This window comes from Nilaparvata lugens, chromosome 1, assembly GCF_014356525.2.
Source record: "Nilaparvata lugens isolate BPH chromosome 1, ASM1435652v1, whole genome shotgun sequence".
Classification (NCBI taxonomy): domain Eukaryota; kingdom Metazoa; phylum Arthropoda; class Insecta; order Hemiptera; family Delphacidae; genus Nilaparvata; species Nilaparvata lugens.
The window spans coordinates 39,465,346-39,492,651 of NC_052504.1; the positions used below are offsets into that span (position 1 = coordinate 39,465,346).

Here is a 27,306-nt window from a genome sequence, read left to right on the forward strand (position 1 = left end):
AACAAAAAATGTTCAGTAAAATTTTCTCCTATCGACCTTCGTTTTCGAGATATATCAATTTTTCGATATTTTTCAAGTAGCGTACTTCCAGTCATTAAATCGTCAATATCTCAAGAACCATTGGTCTTAAGTGAACTTTAAGGACATTGTTGAAAAGAGGACACAATTTCACATTGATTTGAGGTATAAAACATGCCAAAGTCGATTATTGAGTAGCATTTTTTTAGCGGTCAACGTTGAAAAAGAGTGATTTTTGAAGTTTTTTTGAAAACTTTAGACACATTTTTCTCGATTTTTTTCCAGGGTACGAAATAATTTTTATAGCGCAAAAACTTCCTTTTTTGATTATCTTTCGAATGAGACCAAATACAGGTGTCTAGCTCAAATCCTCGAATCAGAATATTCAGTTTAAATTCGATTCTTTAATTTAAAACGAGACTTATCTTGTTTGAGTGTGAATAATTGTCTACATTTTGATAACTTTGTATCGAGTGATTGTGGGCGTAAAAATACTTTTTCTATAGGAAATTTGGCTGAGAAATTCAATGAAACTGGTTAGAAGTTCGTATCTGCAATTGTTATTGAGATACAAGTTGAAAAAAGTTCAAAGTCGAGTTAAAATCTAAACTTTTCAAACAGTTTTTTCTTGATTTTTTTTCACGGTACGTAACAATATTTTTCCAATAATGAAAAAACTTTGCCATTTTATAAACTATCGAATGAGTATAAATTTTCCAGGAAAATTTCAAAACTAGAGTGTTAAAAAATGAAAATTTTCATTTTCAACTGACCACGTAAGCATATTATGAAAATTCACAGCACCACTTCTTGTGAATGAGCTTTCATCCGACCATAAAATTTCCGGAATACGTTCAGCAAGGATCCAGTCACAAAATCTTATTCTCGCTTCAAAATCAGCATTACTCAAGTCCTGTACTGGAGTGTCATGAAACGGCCTTAGATTATTTTTTTTCAGTATTCTATGTATTGTAGTCTTCGAAGCATCTAGTATTCCAGCCGCCCGCCGAATGCTGGAACGTGAATTTTCCTCAAAATATTGTACAACATGATCATTTGAGGCTTCAATCATTGGAGCAGGTTTTTCGCGTCTATCAGCTACCCCAATACCCCTTCCATTCCTAGATCTTTGCATCAATCTTAGAAAGGTGATGTAAGAAGTATGTTGTCGATGAGGGAAGCGTCTTCTGTAAAGTCTCTCCGCCTCTTTTGAGTCGTATGCACATTCTGCATATACCAACAGCATGTCTGTATTCTCAATTGTGGAGAATTTCATGTTGATAACGATAATAAACACGGACACTTGATAACTTATTGAACTTGACTAAAAAAGACCTATCATACTAATAAACTAAAAAAAACTCAAACAAACTACACTCGAAAACAATACTCTAAAATATAAACTTGGAAACAGAAAACAACAAAACTGAAATAGTGAATTGGAAAAATCAAACACTCATGAAAAAATCTGGTGTGGCGCACTCACACAACTTTCCTTGCCGTTATGAAAATTGATCACCTGACGCTAGTGTTCCCGCACATCTCAAGTCTACTATTCAAAGATTTGAGCCAGCTGGTGACAGGGCAATAACGCTGGAGACACACATGAGGTCTGCTATCTCTTCATAGTGAATGATTTAATAGAATCAACAATAATTTGCAATTGAATAATCACATTTTCTCGAATTTAAAGCTTATTTTCAATTTTTGGTGAAAATGTTACTGAACATTATTTGTAGAGATTTTCATGCTCGATCTTTTCCACTCGAAGTTTTTTGTTTCAATTGTATCTGAAGCCTAATAATTGGGATTCTATCTGCATTGATGGGGAGGAGCTCCTAAAATTTTTACAGATATGGGACTTGTGGCAGTTGATAGAGCTTATCGATGACTATTTTAGGTATGAAATTGATCAAAATCGTTGGAGCCGTTTCCGAGAAAATCACGAAAAACCCTGTTTTTGACAATATTTTCGCCATTTTAGCCGCCATCTTCAATTGCATTTGATCGAAATTGTTCGTGTCGGATCCTTATAGTGGAAGGACCTTAAGTTCCAAATTTCAAGTCATTCCGTTAATTGGGAGATGAGATATCGTGTACACAGACGCACATACACTCATACACACACACACATACAGACCAATACCAAAAAAACAGTTTTTTTGACTCAGGGGACCTTGAAACGTATAGAAATTTAGAAATTGGGGTACCTCAATTTTTTTCGGAAAGCAATACTTTCCTTACCTATGGTAATAGGGCAAGGAAAGTAAAAACTAGACTTAATAACTCAGGAACACAAACGAACGAACTGGGAAAACTTGACTTGACGTTACTTTTCATACAATGACTGCGAGAATTGTCTCTATTGTTGGGTGAGCATTAGAAAAACTTTTTATTCTATCAGAGCAGCTGATTAATGAACAGATTGATTTTTTCTTCTCACTCAATTGAATCTCAATGGTATGAATGGTATAAACAACGAAAATATGTCTTTAGGGTGCTCTGCTTGAAAATTTTCATTTTTTAACACTCTAGTTTTGAAATTTTCCTGGAAAATTTATACTCATTCGATAGTTTATAAAATGGCAAAGTTTTTTCATTATTGGAAAAATATTGTTACGTACCGTGAAATAAATCAAGAAAAAACTGTTTGAAAAGTTTAGATTTTAACTCGACTTTGAACTTTTTTCAACTTGTATCTCAATAACAATTGCAGATACGAACTTCTAACCAGTTTCATTGAATTTCTCAGCCAAATTTCCTATAGAAAAAGTATTTTTACGCCCTCAATCACTCGATACAAAGTTATCAAAATGTAGACAATTATTCACACTCAAACAAGATAAATCTCGTTTTTAATTAAAAAATCGAATTTAAACTGAATATTCTGATTCGAGGATTTGAGCTAGACACCTGTATTTGGTCTCATTCGAAAGATAATCAAAAAAGGAAGTTTTTGCGCTATAATAGTATCTTTCGCACCTAGGGCCGAAAATGAGATATTTCCGGCTCGAAATCAGTTTTTAAGTCCGAGGCCGTAGGCCGAGGACTAGAAAAGATTGAGAGCCGGAAATACATTTTTGCCCATGGTGCGAACGCTATTTTTCGCCACACCAAAAAAAAACTTCCCATATATAAGAAATTAAAAAATAAATAAAATTCAAACAGCCTATTTTGATAGTTTGAATCTTGGTTATGACATCTTTCACTGTCAATTAATTTCAATATTACTAATTAATAATTTACAATAGTGACAATATTTTTATACTATTCATATTTCGAATAATTGTTTGAATTTTTATAGCTCGCGCTTTGCGCCTGGTGCAATATCTCATGGATAGATGGATGAATAGAATTTTAATTACTATTTTGAAATAATGTGATTAAAAAATTAATATAATTGCATATTTCACAGTTTTGTCTCAAAATATATCTAAAAAATTGATTGAAATTTAAATTACGGTAACTAATATAAAAAATAGCTAATAAAAGTCGAAATTCATTGACAAAAAAAAAATGTCACTCACTGACCGAGGTTCGAACCTAGATGTTTGTAATTCACTGAGCTTTGAGAGTTCTGATGTCTTACGCCTTAATGCTCTCGGCCATTGCGAAGCCTGTAAGTCAAGTAACGTATGTAGGCTACTATAATATAGTGTAGCCTATAGCGGCAACTTGAAGTCGGTTTGCCGGCATTTTCACAACAAAATATTGCTCTGAAAATAGTTAAATCATAGAGAAAACATTCGAAGATTCAATCTTGAGTGGGCCTAATGTTTTCTCTATATGGTTTGATATTGAAGAAAAATTATCTAAAAGTTTAAATAATGAATTACGGAAAAATTACTAGGAATTTTTCAGTCAAGGCTGAGTTTCACCAGTAGGCTTACCTTAAACTTTAGATCTCTGCTGTATTTTCCTATTATTATTGTTGATTGTATTGCATTAAGAAGTGGAATTCGATAATAAAAAAGAAACAATTATTACTCTACCTCACTTTTAAATATTGATACAATTATTGTACTTTGATTTCAAATTCGATTCTTCACTTTTAAATACTTGCGATACGTACCTTTCTGACAATGGACAATGCAGCCAACATTATATTGTTGAGGCTATGGAGATATCATCGTACTATTCTATTGTTTGATATCAAAAACACAATAATAAATATTAAGTTATGAAACAGTAATTCATAAAATATATTATAGACATGATACCGCGATTCACGATACATAATTATATAGATTATTACAGTCGTTATGAGATTATCTCTATGATTTTTGTGAGATCGGACACGATCAGCTGTTATTCAAGGTCATTTTACAGCCCTAGGGCCGTAAAGTTTTACCGGCCTGGTCGGAAAACAATCACTTTCGGCCTCCATATGACGAACGTAAACCAGCTCATTACATCCAAGTGGGGCGAAAAAATTATTTCGTACCCTGGAAAAAAAATCGAGAAAAATGTGTCTGAAGTTTTCAAAAAAACTTCAAAAATCACTCTTTTTCAACTTTGACCGCTAAAAAATACTACTCAATAATCGACTTTGGCATGTTTTATACCTCAAATCAATGTGAAATTTTGTCCTCTTTTCAACGATGTCCTTAAAGTTCACTTAAGACCAATGGTTCTTGAGATATTGACGATTTAATGACTGGAAGTACGCCTACTTGAAAAATATCGAAAAATTGTTATATCTCGAAAACGAAGGTCGATAGGAGAAAATTTTACTGAACATTTTTTGTTGCAAATTGCATGTAGAATCTATGGTAGCCGGGGTTTACACCTTATCTGGGACACCCTGTATATATAAATTTTTCAGAAAAATTTCAAAACTAGAGTGTTAAAAAATGAAAATTTTCAAGAAGAGCACCCTAAAGACATCTTTTCGTTGCTTTAAATTCATACCATTGAGATTCAATTGAGTGAGAAGAAAAAATCAATCATTAATCAGCTGCTCTGATAGAATAAAACGTTTTTCTAATGCTAACCCAACAATAGAGACAATTCTCGCAGTCATTGTATGAAAAGTAAAGTGCTTACAGTCGGTCGATAATGATGTCTTTCTTTCAATAGTCCAGTTTCCCAATTAGCATTCGATGACGTCAGAACGAGGCCCAACGAAGTCAGACGGGCAAGTGGGAGTATCTTGAAACGTAGTAGAAGGTGCAGAGAGAATAATGGAGGATATTTTGAATTTCGTTGAATAAAGTATATCAATTTTATTTAATCAATGGACAATGATTATTCATATGGACTATATCCACAATACTTCCAATTGATGTTAATGATTCATGATAATTTTAGAATAAAAATTTTAAAAAATTAACTAATTTATTTTTAACCTTCTAATATTCAATGTAGGCCTATGTTTAGGCTGGGACAGATAATAAGAGTTATTGAGAGCACAAAACAGGTGGGCTATCATTAGGCCACAGAGAATACTACATGACATGATAATATTATACTCAGGTATTTTTATGGAAAATAAATGGATTTGATTTGATGCATTATAGTGGATAGAAAATATTCATTATAGGATGAACTTTGTCACAGACTTAACACATGTTTTACCTAGGAATCACCAAGAAAGCTGTTTCTGAGGTGCTCTTCTTGAAAATTTTTATTTTTTAACACTCTAGTTTTGAAATTTTCCTGGAAAATTTATACTCATTCGATAGTTTATAAAATGGCAAAGCTTTTTCATTATTGAAAAAATAATATTGCTACTGTGAAAAAAAATCAAGAAAAAACTGTTTGAAAAGTTTAGATTTCAACTCGACTTTGAACGATTTTCAACTTGTATCTCAATAACAATTGCATATACGAACTTCTAACCAGTTTCATTGAATTTCTCAGCCAAATTTCCTATAGAAAAAGTATTTTCACGCCCTCAATCACTCGACACAAAGCTATCAAATTGTAGACTATATTATTCACACTCAAACAAGTTAATCTCGTTTTTAATTAAAAAATTGAATTTAAACTGAAATTCTGATTCGAGGATTTGAGCTAGACACCTGTATTTGGTCTCATTCGAAAGATAATTAAAAAAGGAAGTTTTTGCGCTATAAAAAATATTTCGTACCCTGGAAAAAAATCGAGAAAAATGTGTCTGAAGTTTTCAAAAAAACTTCAAAAATCACTCTTTTTCAACGTTGACCGCTAAAAAATACTTCTCTATTATCAACTTTGGCATGTTTTATACATCAAGTCAATGTGAAATTTTGTCCTCTTTTCAACGATGTCCTCAAAATTCACTTAAGACCAATGGTTCTTGAGATATTGACGATTTAATGACTGGAAGTACGCCTACCTTAAAAATATTGAAAAATCGATATATCTCGAAGGTCGATAGGAGAAAATTTTACTGAACATTTTTTGTTGCAATTGCATGTAGAATCTATGGTAGCCGGGGTTACACCTTATCTGGGACACCCTATATATATATATATATATATATATATATATAATATATATATATATAAATGATGTCTGTTTGTGTTTGTTTCCTATATACTTGAAAGATACTTGACATAACGGCATGAAACTTTGGGAATATGTTGTGTGAATATTAAGGATGGTTTCTGACCAGAAATTTTAGTAGGGCTGCTAATAATGATTACTTATTAATCCATTTTACAGACCTATGTTTTCGAAATTGTCGGCCTAGCGGCTACCGAAGAACGGAAAGATGATCATGATTCAAGATCATATTGAGATAATGATAAATTGTGTAGGCTACTGGTATTACAACGGTAGTTTGGAGTATAAGTGTACAACTGTGTAGTTCATTGGTAGCAGCTGTAGATAATGGTTCCTTAGAAGACCTATACAAATAATTATCACTCCCCTATCATTGAGTAACCGGAAAATGTTGTAAAAAAATTATTCACCTCATGAAAGAGAGTTGCTCATATTGCATTCTTTAATTACTGAAGATTGACAGAATAATTTACAACTTTTTTGAATTTAGCTTAGCTTATATTCTTCCTAAAATGGAAGATGAAAAGAATATGGAATTCTGTGTGATTCATCGTACATCGCATATTTCCTGGACCATCTATGGACAATCAATACGTATGAAATTTATTAGCTACAAAATAAAAACTTTGATTGAAGTGACCCCGACTACTACAATATGAATAACCATTTAGATCAAATATAAGAAATTACTCACATCTCTCATCAACTCGTACTTTTTGTTCACAAAATATCAACATAAAAATATAAGTTATATTGAATTTACTCACGGCTAGTACTCAAGTTTAACCCATATGAATAAAACCAGAGCAAATGCTCATGAGCAAGAGCATGGAGCATAAGGTTTTGCTCATGAGCAAAAGGTAGAAGCAAAAGCATTTGCTCATTTTTATATGAATAAGCTTTACCTTATACTCTTACCTTATGCTCCTGAACTCTGGAGCAAATGCTCACGTATTTTGAAGATTTTTCATCAGCTGATTCGCTTTTGTAGCCTTAATTTGTTTTTATAGCTTACGGAAGCGCTAATTATGCAAGTAGGGTGCACCGCTTGTGTTTGCGTCGTCTGCTCTGTTTTCTATTTATGATTATGAATAGAGTTTTAGGTTAGTTGAGTTTAGAATTTTGAAATAATAGCGTGAAAAAATGTCATCTCTATAATAATCTTCAGCATATTCTTATAATATCAATAGCCTTCTTATAATCGTCTACACTCTCATCTTCAAAAATTCCTATTTTGTGATGGCTATCTTTATAACAGGTATCTTTGTATCTATCTTTTGTATTTATTCTTTTGTAGGGATAATGGTGATATATATCATGGTTGAATCTAAAAAGAGTTTTATAGTTCTCAACTATTGGTTGTAATCGTATTTGGTATAGTTTCCTCTTCCTCATACGAATTAGTTGAGCCATTTTACTATGAGCAGAAAGTGATAAGCTGCTCTAGACTAGACTCACCTTTTTTGAAGCATTTGCTTCAAAAGTTGAGCAAATGCTCTAGTTTATTCATACAATTTTGAGCAAAAGCTTTTACTTTTGAGCAAATGCTCAAACTATTTTTTTGATGAGCATGAGCAAAAGGTTTTGCTCACGTTTATTCATAGAAAATGAAGCAAATGCTCCATATTTTAGAAGTATAAGCAAATGCTCAACTTTATTCATATGGCCCTTTGTCTTTTTCTGGCCGTGCTACAAATAAATGAAGGTTTATGTTTGACATCTTGTTTTTGTGATCTTGTTGTCTATTAAGAAATTTTTCAATGTGATTTTTGTTTGTAATAGAATTTGAATTTTAAAAAAGAATTATCAACAAACTCCTAACCAAAGAAAATATCTGTGCTCTGTTCTAATCGGAATGTATGAGACTCCAAATACAGCTGATAGAAGGCGCAAACCGAACTGGCCAAGCATACAACAATGGAACAAACACATGGCAAGCTCGCGCTTTCGATCCATGGAAAATCAAATTCGATCAGCTGATTGATAGAATCATTTTAAGCTTTCCAATGATTACAACATATGTTAGAATATCATGTGTCAATTATCTCAGTTCCATACTTAGACCAGTTATAGAATAGACACGCTGGGAAGTCTATCCTCTGAAGCCAACATCGACTGCCAAATCCACCCACCTTGACGTCACAACAGTGACGTCACGCATCGTATTGAAAACTTTCAGATTGTGTCTATTTCAGATTCATGGTGTTTTTAGGTTATTTCTAGCTACGGGCAAAAACGATATCTGTTAATTTATGATGTGTTATGTGATATCGGCTTCAAAGTTATAATGTGTTTTGAAAATAATAAGGTACGGTAGCCTACAAAACTAATTTATTGTCATGCTGCAATGAGTTCACTTACATCATAAACAAGGATAATATTACAGTTACAACTTACAATTAATATTTATGTGTATAAATTTCAACTTACGCATGAAAAGATATTCCACTTTTTTTCCTAAAATTTTTTTGTGCAATTATATGCTGTGCAGGAGATTACCATTTTCATAAATAATAATTACATAAATAAATAATAATCTGCTATGGAAAACAAGCTATGTTTTACAACAATGTAAGTTAAACACCACAATCACTTACACAACAAACTCATAAAAGTTTTCTATAATTTCTATACGATGCGTGACGTCACTGTTGTGACGTCAAGATGGGTGGATTTGGCAGTAGATGTTGGCTTCATCGACTTTTAGTATGAATATACAATTGGCCGTGTCTATTCTATAACTGGTCTAAGGTTCAATATGGCATTCACCTTACCATGTTCATAACCTTACTGAATAGGATCCTTTTTCATCCTTTGAAACCCTTAGAGGCAAAATATCTCAGAATCCGTTCTTAGTGCTCGTCTAGCATGTTTGAAAGAATAATTGTGCAGAGTTTCAAGTCTGTAGGCCAATTAGTTTGAGCTGTAGTGTGATTTTACATGAAAATTTTCAAAAAATGCCCTCTCCTGGACCCCTCTCTGCTCCTGGTTGGAATTTTTCTGCATAGATCTAATTTTTTTCGTAGCTGAACAAAAAAGTTCCTCGTGACTTTGCTGTGCAATGAGCGGTTAAAAAGTACAGTTTTTTGGGGAGCCCCAACTCCCTCAGGGGGGCAAATTTCTGAAAATCCTTTCTTAGTGGATGTTTTGAAGCTATCATAAACAATTGTGCAAAATTTCAAGTTTGTAGGCTCAGTAGTTTGGGCTGTGGTGTGATTTCAGTCTGTCGGGGCTTAGACTTTTATAGATATAGAGATAAAAATATCATCATTATTATTAAAAATATTTATCAATTATCAAAACAATATTATTGATGTTAAGTGGTATCAGGTAGAAAGCAATAATAGAAACAGATGTTCCTTTTCTAATTTTGACCATATGATTTGGTGATTTTTTAATTTTTTTATGAAATCGTATGTACCATTAATGAAATTTGAACATTAATTCTGAAAAATCTAGAAGGAAATGACTATGACAAAAAAGCCAACCTGTGATGGAATCAACGCCAATACCGAAGAATATACCAAAATGACAGAAGGTTCCAATAGATACTGCACCACAAGATGACCCCTGATTGCCATTTGAAACAATGAGAACGAGGGGCCATCTCGTGGTACGTTACCTTCAGCCATAACAGTTCCAAGCATTCGCCCTGTCCCATATATACTTTTCTATTAAGCTATTTATTTAGATTTAGAGCAATATCTATCCATAAAGCAATGCAATAAAAGCAGCAAAACAAGACATGAAGTCATTTTGAGAACAACAATGTCGTTGAAAATAATTTTGAAAGCTAATTATTATTTGTATTATATCCTTTACAAAGATGATTCCAATAAAGGTGAGATGATGATGTGAAAGTGGTTCATAACACAGATGAGATTTAATAAATAATCGCGAGAATCGAATAAACGAGAACAAGAGAATAAATGAACAGCAAATTTCATGAACAACAATATTTTTCCACCATAGTTGATGGTCCCCGACATCGTCACAGCCCTATGCACACGTTTCTACTGCTGATAGATTGATTTGAAACCATTTGTTACCAATAACCAACTTATTAGTGAATTCAATCGAATTGATTGGTTTTATAATATGTGATTTCCGGAGGAAATGAATAAAGTAAATTATACAGATTCCTACGATTAATGAGCTCACTATAATATTGGATGTTTCTATGAAATAATGAAAATTTCAACTAAAAATATTTTATATCATAAGAAAACAATACATACATTTTGTCATGGCTAACGACGAGATTTTTTCTTGTTCTTACGCTTATTCTTCATTTCCATTTTTGCTTTGAGTTTTCTTTGTTTGAGTATCTGTTCTGGCCTCTTCAGATCTGCCTTCTTTTGCTTCTGGAGTTTGGCGTTGTGACGTCCCCAATGTGTGTACACGTTATTGTTCTTAACTGAAAACAAACAATTATTTATTATTAAAAAATGTAAAAATTGATAGAAATTTGTTAAAAATTCTATGGCGAGGAGGATAAATGATGGAGACTTTGATATGGAGAGAAAATGGGAATATCCCAAGCAAAACATTATATACTATTAATAGCAACAAAAGAGCATGGTCATGTATTCGATCAATTTACTCAATCATTCAACAGTAGGCTAACTTGCAGAGAAGTACCACAGGCTCAAGCCAAAAACAGTTCCAATTATAATTAATAAGCTACGACAGTCCAATGTTATGTAGGTACTAGGTTATATGTCACTTTTAACAATTTGACATGTGAAATATAAAGGTTTAGACGATTTGGGTTTTGAGTTCCAAGTGAACTCATCTTACCAAAAATGAAGAAACGCAGATAACAAAGCTTTATTTAAGTAGGCTATAATTACTAAAAATATGAAATTTGTGAAATATTTAGGAATTATTTAAAAAATTGATCGAGTTGTAATCACACCTAGTGCTCTTATTACTCTCGTCTGTTTATCTGATTCGTCCGAGCTATACTTACCAAAATTTTAAAAATTTCCTTTGATTACTTAAGAGTAATGAGACTTTTCCAAACTACGATAATAGAAACTAAATGAAAGTTAAACTCACACTTGGCCTTGCTATCAATCTGTTCCTCGTTATCGGATTGGTCGGAGAGCTGGGCATCAACCTTGTTGCTTTCGACCCAGTGCTCGTACCTGCCCGACTTGTAGGAGGCGGGGATCCAGGCACCCGACTCCGACCTGACCTTGCCCACCTTGCTGTTGGTATCGACACCGACCATCTTGCCACGCCTCTTGTCCCACACCTTCTTGGCTCGGCCTGACCTGCGCAGTGCCTCGTCACAGTCACCTGTCAGCTCCAGCTCCGCTCTCGTCGCCTCTTGCCCGAAGTTGTTCACTGCCAACCTGCAAGGAAACAAACATATTTTAGAAAACTGGAAAAATTGTCACATGCATAGCTTTGGAATGTGATAAATGAGAAAGTTGATAAACATTGAACTTCATTATAATAACTGTACTACGTCCAATAAAAATGATCTTCAAACAACTATTAGCTAGAAGGATTGAATTCGCAGTGAATTATTATTCTATTATAATATGAATAATTGAATGATATAATAAAATAATCAGTAAACATAATAATTATATTATAAAATATAATATGTATGATTCTAATATTAGTAAATTAATTGGGAAGTCCAGCCTCACATGGTGTCAAGCGATAAATGAAAATTGAGGACTTTGAACGATCAGACAAATCAAATCATATCTTCAGTTGGGATTAATCCTGTCGATTATCTACCGATCATTACCTTCATCTAATGACTGACAAGAATAGCAAACCAATGTTAATCAGATGCAGACATTCTAACATGAATCTCACTATAGTGAATAAGGCCCGGTTGTACAAAAGCCGTAATTTAACACGCTTTTGTGCAACCGGCACTAAGTGTATTTATAGTATGCCTACCAGATAGTATCAATAAATATTATTATGAATCATAATATTGAATATCCATGGAGAAATATCTGTATTATTATTAGACAGAAGTGAATTAACGACCTACCCAGTTTCTGTATGAGCATCTGCTGGCCGATAAGGTATGAAATTTTCATCTTTTACAGCTTTCTTTTTACTTTCCACAATTTCAGGTTCTCTTGCGACGAATTCTCTCTTTCTTTTCATACCAGTTATAACCTTATTGAACGTTGATGCAATGTCGTCCACATTACTGCCTTCAAGAGTGATATCAGGCCTTTGACTCAGATCTGCAACGTTAAACGTAACAATATACTACACATGAAAGAATGATTTTATATCAAGTAAAAATAAATCAGTAAATTATCAGATTGGTAGTTCCTTGTCATTTAAACAAAGAACATTTTATTTGAAAATATTTGTTTTCTATGATATAATAAAAGAGAGAACTGGCTTATACACGTACGGTAGGAAATTCACGTATGACGCATCATCACGTTTGAACTACCGTCGACCGGGGTGACTTTGTCTACCCCGGGGTGACTTTATCTCACCACGCGGAAAAAAGATTCAAATCAGTTTATCTCCGATCTCTGTTTCCGAAATCGATGTTTAACATTGATATCCGTAGCCCTGATCATTATCGAGGTTGTACAATCGATATCTTGTCGAATCTCAATATATTAGTTGAATTATCGACATAAAACCTAATTACTTGCTTCATCTTGTGATTTTGTCGTCTGAAAACTTCTTATAAGAAAACTCATTTCTAAAAGACTTATGATATAGGCGAGTACATTTTATTTGTGCCTTTTTATTTATATTTCAATTGGTATATCCATATAGTTGAACTGGTTAGGGTTCTGTTACTAGTTGAATACAACAAGGTCATTTTTAGGTTAAACTTGGGGTGACTTTGTCCCAGTATAAAAATTGTTATATTATGCACGATTTGATGCAAATACAATTCAAAATATGATAAATATCATGTATTCTTTCTAATAAAACATAATTATTCACCTTGCTTGAAATTAATACATTCTCAATATTTTTTGCTGATTCTGCAGCTGGAGCCAACATGTCTCGACGCTACAAAAGATTTTTAGACAGCAGAAACTGAAATATTTTTCAATAAATAATTTGTGGATTTCATTATTTGTTTTTAATGTAGTTATTCATTTTAAAGGTTAACAGTTGGTTTCACTTTGTTTAACTCTTGAAGAGTGACAAGGTTGACATTGTCATTTTCAAGAAAATATATCATTGTTAAAGTTGAGAAAAATACTAACTTTTTATAATGAAAAATACTCTAAACATTGCTGAATACATTAAAAAATATTGCAAGAGATGTGCTTCAACTGAAGTATTGATTACAAGCTGTTTAAAATCTCAATTCGCCAAAATTGGGACTAAGTGACCCCGGTTTATCGGTACTGGACTGATTAACTTGACATTTTGCATATAGATTGTTAATTTAGCGAGGATGGTTATAGGCTGCCTATTTTCAATTCGTCAAGGTTTTAGTAGGTCATGTTTTCAGTTTGTTATGTGTTTAATTAGACCCTTGCGGAGCACAGGTTACCTGCTAGTTAAAGATATTATAGAAACGCAATTAAGTTAGAAATGGGTTTCATAGTTGCAATTGACTGAAAACACAAATCTTATAAATTTCTCTCATCAGAAATACAAATAAACACAATAAAAAATATCTATTAACAATATTAATTAACAACGTATGATAGAAGGAAAAGTGGATAGAAAGAAAGTTGTCACAAAAAAAAATTAATAAATTAAGATATCGATACATCACCGGTGTCCAACCTCTAAAAGAGTTTACTAAACTAAAGAGAAATTAATATAGTTTTATAATTTTTTTATTATTTTTAAATACAAAGATTCATGTAAGACTCAAGAGAATATATTATTTATCATAATAAATGTGACGTTTACTAAGCGAAGTTACTGTAGTGACTAGAACACAGTGTAAACAAGCCTAATTATTCAAAAATAGTTTTAATCATGGATAAACTTAGGTAAGCCTAAAACTTTTCCAAGGTGGATGTTGATACTCACGTTCATTCGCTTCATTTCTTATGTTCTTTTTCTCATGATGGTTGGTGATTTTCATCTTATGTCTTTCTCTCTTTTGCTTCATCACTGTGTAGACTTCTGAACTGGAGTTCTGGCCGATTTCAAAAATTGTCTATAAAGAGTTGATTATTGTTAGACAAGATGTGAATACAAGACATTTTGGAAGAGCTCAATCATTGCATCAACTCAGCCTGTGCATTAATTAGCATTGTATAGATATGTTTATGATGATAAATGAGATGATTGAGTTTCTTTGTTATAAAGTGAGAAAGAATAAGTAAGTATTGAGTTTCTGTGTTATAGGTTGAGTTCTCTAGCGTTACTTCCAAACATAAAAACACCCGTTCAGTAACCAGATTCAAGTAGTTCTGATTTCAACAAAATATCAATTAAATAAATTTATGATAATAATTAAATGAATAATAAAACAATATAATATAATATTATTTGAATAACATTACTGAAGGCTAACAAATAACAATTCTACAAAATATGAGAATATTTCCAAAGGAATGTTAACAACAAAAAATTCTGGCTTGTGTATCTAGCTGTGGAACAATTTCATCATTTTTGGAATGTATTCTGTTCTCGAATTTATATGTATCATAATTTTTCAAGTATTGTAATATTACTCGTACTTCTACAACTCATCCAAATATACGAATGGTGAGGTAACAGTTATTCAATCTATTCATTCTCTAACTGAAATCCTTTAGTTTTGAAGAAATAACCTTTTTTCTATTGTAAAATATTGAATACAGTATTTACAATGAATGTATACACATAGCTTCTATATAGCTCATGTGAACAACGATATAGGAAACTTGAACAACAATTTTAAAACTCTCCTATCCTATCAACTGAATGTACTTCATATTCTAAAAAATGAAATAAATTTGATAAAATGTTCAGATAAATAATTTGAATGAAGTAAAGTGAGTAGTGTCGAAGTTGTTTGAGGTGTAAACAACTTACCCCATTTGGCCGATATTGTTTCATTTGTGATATGAAGTTTGCTTTTTCGATTTCCGTTTGATCAGGAGAAGCGAATATTTTGAGTGGACCAACATCGGCCCAATCAACTTCCTTGACTCGCTTCACACTTTCTCTTGAAGCTCCAGTCCTGGAGCGCAGATATTGCTTGTACGCGTTCTTCGACACCCTCAGCTGACTGCTCTGTAATGGGAAACAACAAATTCAAAATTATCAAGAGTTAGATAAACAGAAAAAGTCACTTTTGAAACATTTCTAAATGAATTAATGACACAACATAACAGTTTCCGGGTGTTAGTAGTAGTGGAACAAGAAAAGATATTGTGTTGGATACCCATATTATATGAAAAGAAGAAGTTGTCACCACCATACATACACTTGAGATGTGAGAGATATGTGATGGTGTGTCGACTTCAGAGATTTTCAAAAAACATCATAAAATAATATAATGATTTCTTTTTATCTGAATGTCACCAATGTTCAGAAAGCATTAAAAATATATATGTTGTCGTTGATGCATTCAGGCTTTATCTAATGTATTATTAATTGCTGGGTTGTTAGGATTTCTAGTTGAGCGGTAAGTTCCCCTCACTGGCCGTGAAGGTAGAAGATCAGCCGGCCAGGTAGCCGAGACAATCAAGGCGTTGAACCCTTCAGTCCGCTATCGCTAACTGGTCGTGGGTTCGAATCCTTATGTGGTTACAGAATAATGTGGAAGAAGGATACCATTAGTTTAACTAGCAATGTTATTAAATCATATCACATTTGTAACATAAAAATAGCTAGTAGTTCTGTGAACAGTAGACCTCGCGCAGTTATAAACCACAGTCTCATCTAATACTGTCCATCAGAGTAAAATCTGTCCTGTTCTGTAGTGTCGGCAAGATATCGGTGTATAAACGACTAATGGCTGTTTGGGTTGTTGTATCGACAATGCTAATAATTTGAAGTAAACAGCTATAGTGTGGTCCACGTTATAATGGCAGTGGATAAAGATAGAAGAATAGCGATGCCAATTCTCTGCATTAATTAATTATATTTCTACACCGTCAAAAACATAATTGTCATCGTTGAGGACCTACAAAAGGATAGTACCACCGGCTTTGTCGAATGATAGACAAGGATAGCAAAACCGAAGTTGATCAAATACTGTCATAACGTGGACCGCACTATACAGGGTGTCCCAGATAAGGTGTAAACCCCGGCTACCATAGATTCTACATGCAATTTGCAACAAAAAATGTTCAGTAAAATTTTCTCCTATCAACCTTCGTTTTCGAGATATATCGATTTTCGATATTTTTCAAGTAGGCGTACTTCCAGTCATTAAATCGTCAATATCTCAAGAACCATTGGTCTTAAGTGAATTTTAAGGACATCGTTGAAAAGAGGTCAACATTTTTCATTGATTTGAGGTATAAAACATGCCAAAGTCGATTATTGAGTAGTATTTTTTAGCGGTCAAAGTTGAAAAAGAGTGATTTTTGAAGTTTTTTTGAAAACTTCAGATACATTTTTCTCGATTTTTTTTCCAGGGTACGAAATAATTTTTATAGCGCAAAAACTTTCTTTTTTGATTATCTTTCGAATGAGACCAAATACAGGTATCTAGCTCAAATCCTCGAATCAGAATTTCAGTTAAATTCGATTTTTCAATTAAAAACGAGACTTATCTTGTTTGAGTGTGAATAATTGTCTACAATTTGATAGCTTTGTGTCGAGTGATTGAGGGCGTAAAAATACTTTTTCTATAGGAAATTTGGCTGAGAAATTCAATGAAACTGGTTAGAAGCTCGTATCTGCAATTGTTATTGAGATACAAGTTGAAAAAGTTCAAAGTCGAGTTAAAATCTAAACTTTTCAAACAGTTTTTTCTTGATTTTTTTTCACGGTAACAATATTTTTCCAATAATGAAAAAACTTTGCCATTTTATAAACTATCGAATGAGTATAAATTAGAATAGAAATTTTAAAAAATTAACTAATTTATTTTTAACCTTCTAATATTCAATGTAGGCCTATGTTCTACAAAATTCTATTGTAGATTTCAAGATCAAGTAATGATTTTTATAATAAGTGGTTGCCGAGATACATAGCTTTGAATATAGAAATTGGCCATTTTTTGTGTATTGGAATATATGGGCTTAAGTACACTCAACAATACATTTTCCATTTTTCGACCGAATTTGACTTATGATGCATGATTTTGGACCGCCTTGACGAGCCGAGAAGAATGAAGTGTAGTACGATGAAATCTGAGCATTGTGTCAAAAGTTATAAGTGTTTGAAATTTTAATCCTTGAGGTGTCCTCAAGCGCACCTCTCCACTAGGAAATACTGAAATGAAGTGCATCTAACGGGTGATTCTTATAGAACATAATCTCATGAACTTGTGTCATTGTGCGAAATATCAATGTGAAGACAATGTAGTTGCTGATGACTGTTGAAGCTGAAAATGAGGTGTTTTTTCACAATACAAGGAGCATTGTTGTCAGGTGTACCTGGAAATCTATATAAGATAGAACGCTCTACCTGATCTCAGATAGTAGAGTACAAAAATACGCCCAGAGGGATTTTGAATTATACATCTAAATGGTAACTATCGGAAGATATTGTTGATCAAAAACTAAAATTCATCAAAATTGATTTTTTCTTCAAATTTCACTCATTTTTGAAAATTCATAACTCAGTACTCATTGAAGATAGAGAGTACCAAATGATCACATTTTATTCAGCATTGTATAATCTAAAAAAAGGCAAGAGCAAATTTTTCTGTCCGATTACGAGATTTGGCAGAAATAGCTGAAAACTGAAAAATCTAGCACAAGGAAATTTTGCATGAAGAAATTGATTCTAGACTTCTCTTATGTACCAATTAATATATTGAAAAATCAGAACTACAATATAAATCGCATGCACCAATGTATATAGTGACTGGACTATTTACATTTATGAACAAGATAAAAATAAAAATACTACATTAATTTAGAACGCTCATCACAAAACTCTGACTTCTTATCTTTTCATAAACAGTTCGTTGCCAAAACAGTCACCTTGACAACCGTGCTCACATGATAAGTATCCATGTAGGGCTAGCCTACATCACTTTCCCCCCCCCTTAGGGATATTGGTCTCCAATATCCAGATTTCCTTGATATTAAGGTGATAGACGATTAATGTGTACAAACTTTGATATGGTTTTCAATTCTGTACACAATTATCCTCTTCACAATGTAGTACGGGCCTTCCCTTGCCCTTTCTAATTTTGAGCAAACATTTTTTTTTAATGCTAAATTTAATTCTTGCAAATAACAAACAATTCGGATTCTTCGGATTTCCAATGAAACTTGAACAATTAGGTATAGCAGCATGTGATCCTCAACCAAGTCCTTGTGGGCTCCATCGCATCACCACCAACGATTTCTCAAGCCTCTAAATCGAACAATACTCTGCTCAGCCAAACCTCAGGACAGACACACTTCCTCCCTGCCAGACAGCCATGCTTCTGCAGTTGCGGACAGATTTGCTTCCACTCAGCTACATGCTGAGAAGTGAGAAGTCCCATTCGAGCTAGTGACATCCTCACTTGCTCCTTATTTTCTCACTTATTCACCCTATGTGTGACTTCCTTGAGGCACCAAACAATGTTGCTTCCGACGGTGTGTTCCTTCCAACTATTAATCTCTGACACTCTAGGTCGAGAGATAGGAATACCCTTTTCATCTTGGCATTGTCATTGAATTTAAAATAAAACCATTTCACAATCAGTAAGATCATACTCGATTCATCTATTTGATAAAAATAAAAATACTACATCAATTTAGAACGCTCATCACAAAACTCTGACTTCTTACCTTTTCAAAAAAAGTTTGTTGCTAAAACAGTCACCTTGACAACCGTGCTCACATGATAAGTATCCATGTAGGGCTAGCCTACATCAATATACTATTGATGAAAACTACTTTCAAATAGTTTCAAGTTCAAAGATTAGTGAATCGAAATGTTATCCAGCGACCGCCTTCCATATTGTATTCTATTAGGGGAGCAATTTCTGTATATACTTTATATTTGGTTATTGGTCTTTTTATTTATGGTTATTTATGTCCAACAGCTCTAACGATTTTCACGAAATTTGGAAAATAGTAGGTCTATGATATAAAAATTCGATTGCACTAGGTCTCATCCCTGGGAAAACTCATTGAATGACATGAAAAGGATAATTCATCCTTGGAAAAACAGATGATAATTTCATCGTCTGTCGATAACAGAAGATGCGTGTGCCTGTGTGAGAGATCAGCTGTGTAATCAATCAGCTTAACGTATCTCGCGAGAAATCTAGAAATTTTAATAGACTCGATCAAAATAATCTGATTTGTTGACATGACATGGTATATCATAATATTCAAAGTTAATCATTATTTTACAGTTTTAAGTGATAAGTAAGAGTTATTTTGTTATTCAATTTGGTTTGTAAAAATCTAAATTAGAACTTTTCTGTTTTCAAATATTTGGACTGAAAATTAGACCTGAATTCAAGTGTATGGAACATAACCTACTTCTTGGACCATTTATAGTGTATAGATCAAAATTCGGGGAAGAAACAGTTTTGGGCTGTGCCTGTTAGTGTGCCTTCCCCAATCATTTTGAAGAATTGTGTTCTGTTCATCAATAAATAAATAACGAGCAAAGCTCGGTGCCCCGATATTAACTTTTGTTTAGCCATCATCTTGAGAAGTTAACGCAGGAAAAATAAGACAGTTGAACTATAATTTTAGGAGAAATATCGTACAAGTTGAATCGATTAGAAAATAGATAACCTTGAAAGGTCCTTACCAAATCAGAGTTGAACTCCAACAGACTGTTGACTTTTTCAATTTCTTCCTCGATGAGAATTTTGGGTATGGATCCGACGGCATTTTCATCGTCATGTGGTTTTCCCGGCTTGATGAGGTTGAGTGGCCGACCGAGGAAGAGCAGCAGATCGAGTAAGTAGCACGTCTCACCGCTCGACACCAGCGAGTAGGCGTGGCCATCTCTTCCCGCGCGAGCACATCGACCTAGCAAATCATCAACATGTATCAGTCAAGCTGAAACGGATGTTAACTAAAAAAACAATCTGTGAAAATTGAAATGGTCGATGTAAGTGAAGTAGGAAGGAGCCAATTGAAAAGGAAGCTCAACTAAAAATGGAATCTGTGAAAAAAGAAATGATGAATGATAAGCTTAAAATTTCAGGCTTTAGCGATAACATTACAACTGAATTTGTTGCTATCACTTCAATAACATGCAATCGCCGATATTAATTGACCGAACGAAGTGAGGTCTAAGATTCAAGTCGACGACGGTATGGCATTTCTCTTAATGTTTAAATGTTTATATGTTGCGAATTTACGGCGAAACGCGGTAATATATTTTCATGAAATTTGACAGGTATGTTCCTTTTTTAATTGCGCGTCGACGTATATACAAGGTTTTTGGAAATTTTGCATTTCTATGATAATATGAAAGGAAAAAGGAGCCTCCTTCTTACGCCAATATTGGAGTAAAAATCAGACTATAGAATTATCCATCATAAATCAGCTGACAAGTGATTACACAGATGTGTGGAGAAGCCAGTCTATTGCTGTATTTCCATAAGGTCTATAGTTTCAATGAGGTACTTGTGGATGAGAATACTGCGTGAGGTCTACTGTTCACAGAACTACTAGTACAATGATGTTATTAAAGCATTGCTGTTGGTCCAAGTAGAGCTGTTCATTTTTCCAAGTTATTAAACTATAATGCTTGTTTATAATGCAAAAATAAGTACAGTAATATATATATATATATATAATATATATATATATATATATATATATATATATATATATATATATTACTTAATAGCAGGTAACCCGTACTTTGCACTAGCGAGAATTCTGTGCTGTAAAATGCAATCTCCTTATTCAGGAAACATAAAAAATAGAATAATTATTGATTATTTTGTCAAAAAAACGTGAATAATCAGAGTTGTAAATTACTGTACTTTTTTGCATTATAAACAAGCATTATAGTTTAATAACTTTGAAAACTAGGATTGAGACAAACAATACTCAAATAAAGCTAGAACTGAATTGATTAGTAATTAGTATTTATTTAAGGCTTGCTTTTAAGAGAGGAAACATTGAACAGGACTCTATTTAATTTATTTTATTTTTTTATTAGGTAGAGAAGTCTGTATGAATAATCATAAGTAAATGGCCAAATAGTTCATTATCACAGGGTCAGTCTTGTTTGTTAATGAGCTTCTATTTGAATACATCAAACCCTTCAACTCACCAACTCTGTGAACGAACAATTTCGGTTTTTCGGGGAAGTTGTAGTTTATGACAGCATCCAAGTGTGGAATGTCTATACCTCTAGCAGCTACATCAGTTACAACCAGAGTTTTAACTTTTCTCGTTTGGAACTTGGCTGCATTAATTTTCCTAGCGGTGGGATCCAGATTTGAGTAGATGTATGTGCTTGTTATGCCTGCAAGTTGAAGCATCTGAAAGCAATGAATGGTGCACAAGTGAACATAGATAAAATTAAAAGTAATAGATACTTTTTAATAGATACATAGATTTAATTAAGATACAGTTAACAGAGCAATTGACAAAACTTAGTTATTTTTAGACTTATATTTATTTTTCCTCCTACATAAATAGGGTTTAACACTTCAATATTCATATTATTTTCAATGTTTTTTTTATATTATGTTGCATGTTCACAAGACTAGTACTTGGAAAAGTTTAAGGAGTAAATAGCAATTTATCTAGAACAAGTTGATTGAAATTCAAGGAGAAAATACGGTTCTATTGTATGATGGTTAATGTAGATAGATGCATTTAGGAAATGAAATAGTATGCTATTGATCGAGTTATTATTATTATTTTTGGAGGGACGGATTCAAGGATCTAAAGGTTCAAAGAACCCCACACGTCAACCAAAGCTTATTGTGTTCCCAAGTAATATGTTAGTTAGGCAAACCAATACCTGTGTCCTTTACAAGAACCAGGAATTTTTCCCCATGCTAACATCCCATTCATCACCTGGTTGCTTGTCGTAATTCAGTGTGATATGCTTGGCAGTGTCTTCATACTGATTGGTCCTCATGACCTAAGTGAGTTCCACTCCTGGCCTTCTTTGAAGGTCTTTCCGCTGGGGAAGGGGTCGCCAAGTTGCCCCTGGGGCGCCTGGCTACCCTTGACTCACATTTGTGCCTGGAGTTTCACCCTGGTCTCTTGGGTTATTTCTTTTTGCCCCTCCGAAACTTTGCAGGGTCAAAAGCCTCACCTCTCAAACTCGTGACCTACGTGAGTTCCACTCCTGGACTTTTTGTAGGTCCTTCCGCTGAAGGAGGGGTCGCCAAATTGCCTATAGGGCACCTGGTCATCCTCGACTCAGTCTCTTGACCTACATTCGTGCCTGTAGTTTCACCCATCTCTGGTCTCTTGGGTTTTTCTTTTTGCCCCTCCGAAACTGCCCTGATGGGGCAGATCCCGTGGGTTTGGAGGCAAGGCAACTTCTGGAGTTGTTTGGTTTGGTTCGTTCATGTGGTTTCCACGAACAGCTAGGGAAGTGGAGTCAACCCAGACAGAGCCCCGCATGTTCAGGCAAGGCTATTGATCGAGTTAGTTTCAGAACCCCTGAAAAGCATATAGCCTATTCCGTTTAGAAAGCTTACTGTTATACAATGATTTTATTTCTGTTTCACATTGTGTATTGCTTTTTCACATAAATAGACTGGATAACAAGAATGGACTGAAAAAAATTGTCTTATGAATATTCACAAAAATACAGGGTGTGTAGAATTTTGATAATTAGAATTCAATCTTCTGGTTCATGGCATGAAAACAGTTTTTCATTATACAATCATTATGGGGTCAAGCATCTTACTTCTCAACTTTGATTCTATTAAAAATTACTTGTTATAACTATATGTTATAACTTGTTATTACTATATGTTATTACTTACCTTGTAAATATACTCAACATGATGTCTGGTTGCAGCAAAAATGATAGTTTGGGAATCACGATGAATAGCATGTTTCAATAGACAGAGAAGTGCAGCGTCTTTTTCATCCGTATTACAACAAACAAAAGATAATCCAAGGGTTGTGGGTATTTTACTTTCAACATCCAATCTGAAATTCAGAGGCGCATTATCATTTTTGTATGTCAATAATACCAACATTTTATAGCGATATCAATTTCTGATAATAATACAGAGTGCGGCATCACAGTTTCCTTTTTTTGAAATGATTACTATTCAGTTAGTTGATGAAACAGCGGAGTGCATGTAGTTACTTTCGAGAGACATGATTTTTAAGTTTTGTTCTTGCACAGTACAGTCGCCATTATGCGTTGGAACAGCCAGTAGCGTGCGTTCGCCGTAGAGGCCTAATTTTCGAGTGGCTGTTTAGTGGTTGCAGCACAGCGCGCCTTTCGAAATCGTTCCAATTTAGCCCCGTTGGTCCGTGTTTCAGATAAAAAATCGACTGGTTCGTGGATTACTACATTTAGAAAAGCAGGTAATACAACAAAACGAAGATCTAACGTTCAACGGCCCATTAGATCACGTGAAAACATTGAGGCAGTGAGAGCTTCAATTTTGCAATTACCAAGGCGTTCAGCACGCAAATATGCTTCTGCCCTTGGACTATCCATCGTTCTGTAAGGAGGATTCTTCACGAAGAACTTCATTTTAATCCATACAAAATAGATATAATATACAAGAAGGCTGTTTTGGAGGAACACTTTCCAGAATGTCTTATCTCAATTAGAGGCGATGTGCAATGACCAGCTCGATCTCCACTGAAGTGGGTTTTTTTTAAATCCCGTGTCTATGTGAACCGTCTGAAGACCATCCAAGAAATTAAAAAAAAAAACAACATACCGGTGGAAATTGCCAAATTTAAGCCTGCACTACTTGAAAGGATGATAGGAAATTCTATAGAAAGTACTCTAAGTGTATCCAGAGTGGAGAACGTCACCTTCATGATATACTCTTCAAAACTAAATAAAACAAAACTGTAAATACATACTTACATTCTGAAAATGAGATAGAGCTTTTCTGACTCTTACAATGTGTTTTATTGAGTTTTGAAAAATTATGATGCCGCACTCTGTATATTGTTGAAATATATTCTGAATGGAAGTGAGAAATTCATCAAGAAAAAGCATAATCTGCATTATGAATGGATTTGGGAATGTCTATTCCTATCTACAGGTAACTAACTATTTGAAATTAAAACATTGACTTCTAAGGAGATGAGTAAACTTAAAGTCACTTTAGAATTTCGAACAAACTAAGATGCGCGAGCAGGGAATATATCTCTAGAAGATCCCTTGGTGAAAATATTTTACCAATCAATTTCCTTTGAAATTATTAGTTTCACATAACCTCATTAGATCCACTAGATGGATTTAAATAACTTCATTCCCTGATGAAAATTTCACTTTCAAGAAAGCGCTAGCTAAAAAATCTGGTGTGGTATACTCACACAACTTTCCTGCTCATTGATCTATAAACCTTATTAACGAGGATAATTTAGGGAATAACATTATGCCGATCGGCGGCTAAATAATTTTATTAAAACTACGATTATACTATTGTTATTGTTTTCAAAGTACATTTTCCTTTGTTTGAATTATAAAATTTGAGGATTTTTTAAAAGTTGTCAAAACAGCTGTTCTACAAATAAAATATCGACGTGTGTTCTTTTTACTTTCCTTGCCCTATTACCATAGGTAAGGAAAGTATTGCTTTCCGAAAAAAAATAAGGTACCCCAATTTCTAAATTTCTATACGTTTCAAGGTCCCCTGAGTCTAAAAAACTGGTTTTTGGGCATTGGTCTGTATGTATGTGTGTGTGTGTGTGTGGTGTGTGTGTGTGTGTGTGTGTGTGTGTGTGGTGTGTGTGTGTGTGTGTGTGTGTGTGGTGTGTGTGTGTGTGTGTGTGTGTGTGTGTGTGTGTGTGTGTGTGGTGTGTGTGTGTGTGTGTGTATATGAGTGATGTCTGTGTACACGATATCTCATCTCCCAATTAACGGAATGACTTGAAATTTGGAACTTAAGGTCCTTCCACTATAAGGATCCGACACAAACAATTTCGATCAAATGCAATTCAAGATGGCGACTAAAATGGCGAAAATGTTGTCAAAAACAGAGTTTTTCGTGATTTTCTCGGAAACGGCTCCAACGATTTTGATCAAATTCATACCTAAAATAGTCATCGATAAGCTCTATCAACTGCCACAAGTCTCATTGTACCAAAATTTTGAGTTATTAAATGGAATTTATTCTATCTTAAGTTAGTAGTTTTCAGTTCCCATAAAGATAGTAAATTTATTCTTGTTCATTGGCAACGTAGCCAGCATTTCTAAAATCATTATAATTATGATCAGCATCTTATTAAAGTCCTTGATTCCCACGATCCCACTTGGAATTATCTATTCTCACGACAGATTTAGACGCTAGAAGTATGCTGAATCAATCCCATAATTCTAAACTTGCAAAAGGGAAATAACTTTTCTCTCCTAGTTTCCTTCTTGCTTGAACGTATCACCTTCCTTATTTACTGAGGAGAAAGAGAGTGGGCGAAGAGAAATTCACAGGCGATCGGCTAAATATTTTAAAGTTTTATGGTAGAACTGATCAGTCTGGAAGCCTCTGAAAACTAGGAGAGCGATCATTCTAATCCCAGCTGTCATAGTGTTAACTGTTTCTTGAGATTTTCTTTCAATTTCCAGTAATGTTTTCGTTTGGGGGTACATTCTCATTCTCTCCAGGAGAATTTAATTGATTGTCCAAGTAAATCGGACATTGTTTGAAGTTACTTTAAATGTAGGCTAAGAGTAATATTTAGAAGTAAAGTCCCCCTTTTGAGAATACAGTAATAATGGGATAGCTTGAATTAGGATGACGATTGATTCCCTCTATACTTCGGATCTTCAATACCCCTTTTGGGTTTCTATATCGGGCCGAGAATTTCCATTGTAAAAGGGCCGGCGACTTCCTCCAACCATGGATGGAATCGTACGTCATTGAACGCTGATGAGGAGAGAACAAGACTAACTCCCTTTTGGATCTGTCGCCGCGACACATGAACATTCCTGGAGGACGACCAATCATCTTCACCCTTCATCCATCTCCGCCAGGGACTCCGGACATCGCGACGACACAACTACAAGATGAGTACTTGATCTTTCCCCATCGGAATTCAATGTGTCCCTTAAATTTTGGTCTCTTAAAGACGTAAATGTAATTAAATTTTGGTCTCTTAAGACGTAAATATAGTTGAACTTGGTCTCTTAAGACAAAGATAGTCTTTAATTGAAGAAAGTTTAAAATTTCAAGTCAATCGGTTAATTAGGAATGGAGTTATCGTGTTCACAGACACACACACACACACACACACACACACACACAGACCAACACCCAAAAATCTGGTGTGGCGCACTCACACAACTTTCCTCGCCGTTATGAAAATTGATCACCTGACGCTAGAGTTCCCGCGCATCTCAAGTCTACTATTCAAAGATCTGAGCCAGCTGGTGACAGGACAATAACGCTGGAGACACATGAGATCTGCTATCTGTTCATAATGAATGATTTAATAGAATCAACAGTTGCCAACAGTTTGCAATTTTATTGAATAATCAAATTTTCTCAAATGTCATGCTTATTTTCAATTTTAGGTGAAAATGTTACAAGACATTAATTGAAGAGATTTTCATGCTCAATCTTTTCCACTC

The 27,306-nt window shown here is 34.0% G+C and overlaps 1 protein-coding gene across 4 annotated transcripts in view; it reads right to left on the bottom strand.

The window, feature by feature from the left end:
- Positions 1 to 27,306, bottom strand: part of LOC111048052 (ATP-dependent RNA helicase DDX54) — an 82,403-nt gene that overhangs the window by 40,436 nt on the left and 14,661 nt on the right. For 3 of the 4 annotated variants that reach the window (XM_039433442.1, XM_039433433.1, XM_039433448.1), the window contains exons 6-13: positions 23,525 to 23,693; positions 21,844 to 22,054; positions 20,359 to 20,582; positions 15,508 to 15,708; positions 14,515 to 14,644; positions 12,530 to 12,731; positions 11,569 to 11,867; positions 10,746 to 10,924 (exon numbers count right to left, since the gene is read on the bottom strand). In XM_039433442.1, the coding sequence (XP_039289376.1) occupies positions 10,758 to 10,924; positions 11,569 to 11,867; positions 12,530 to 12,731; positions 14,515 to 14,644; positions 15,508 to 15,708; positions 20,359 to 20,582; positions 21,844 to 22,054; positions 23,525 to 23,693 (1,603 nt within the window). In that variant the 3' untranslated portion in view covers positions 10,746 to 10,757. Of the gene's footprint in view, positions 1 to 10,702; positions 10,925 to 11,568; positions 11,868 to 12,529; positions 12,732 to 14,514; positions 14,645 to 15,507; positions 15,709 to 20,358; positions 20,583 to 21,843; positions 22,055 to 23,524; positions 23,694 to 27,306 lie in introns of those variants that run through there. The other variant, XM_022333890.2, reaches the window with a different exon arrangement.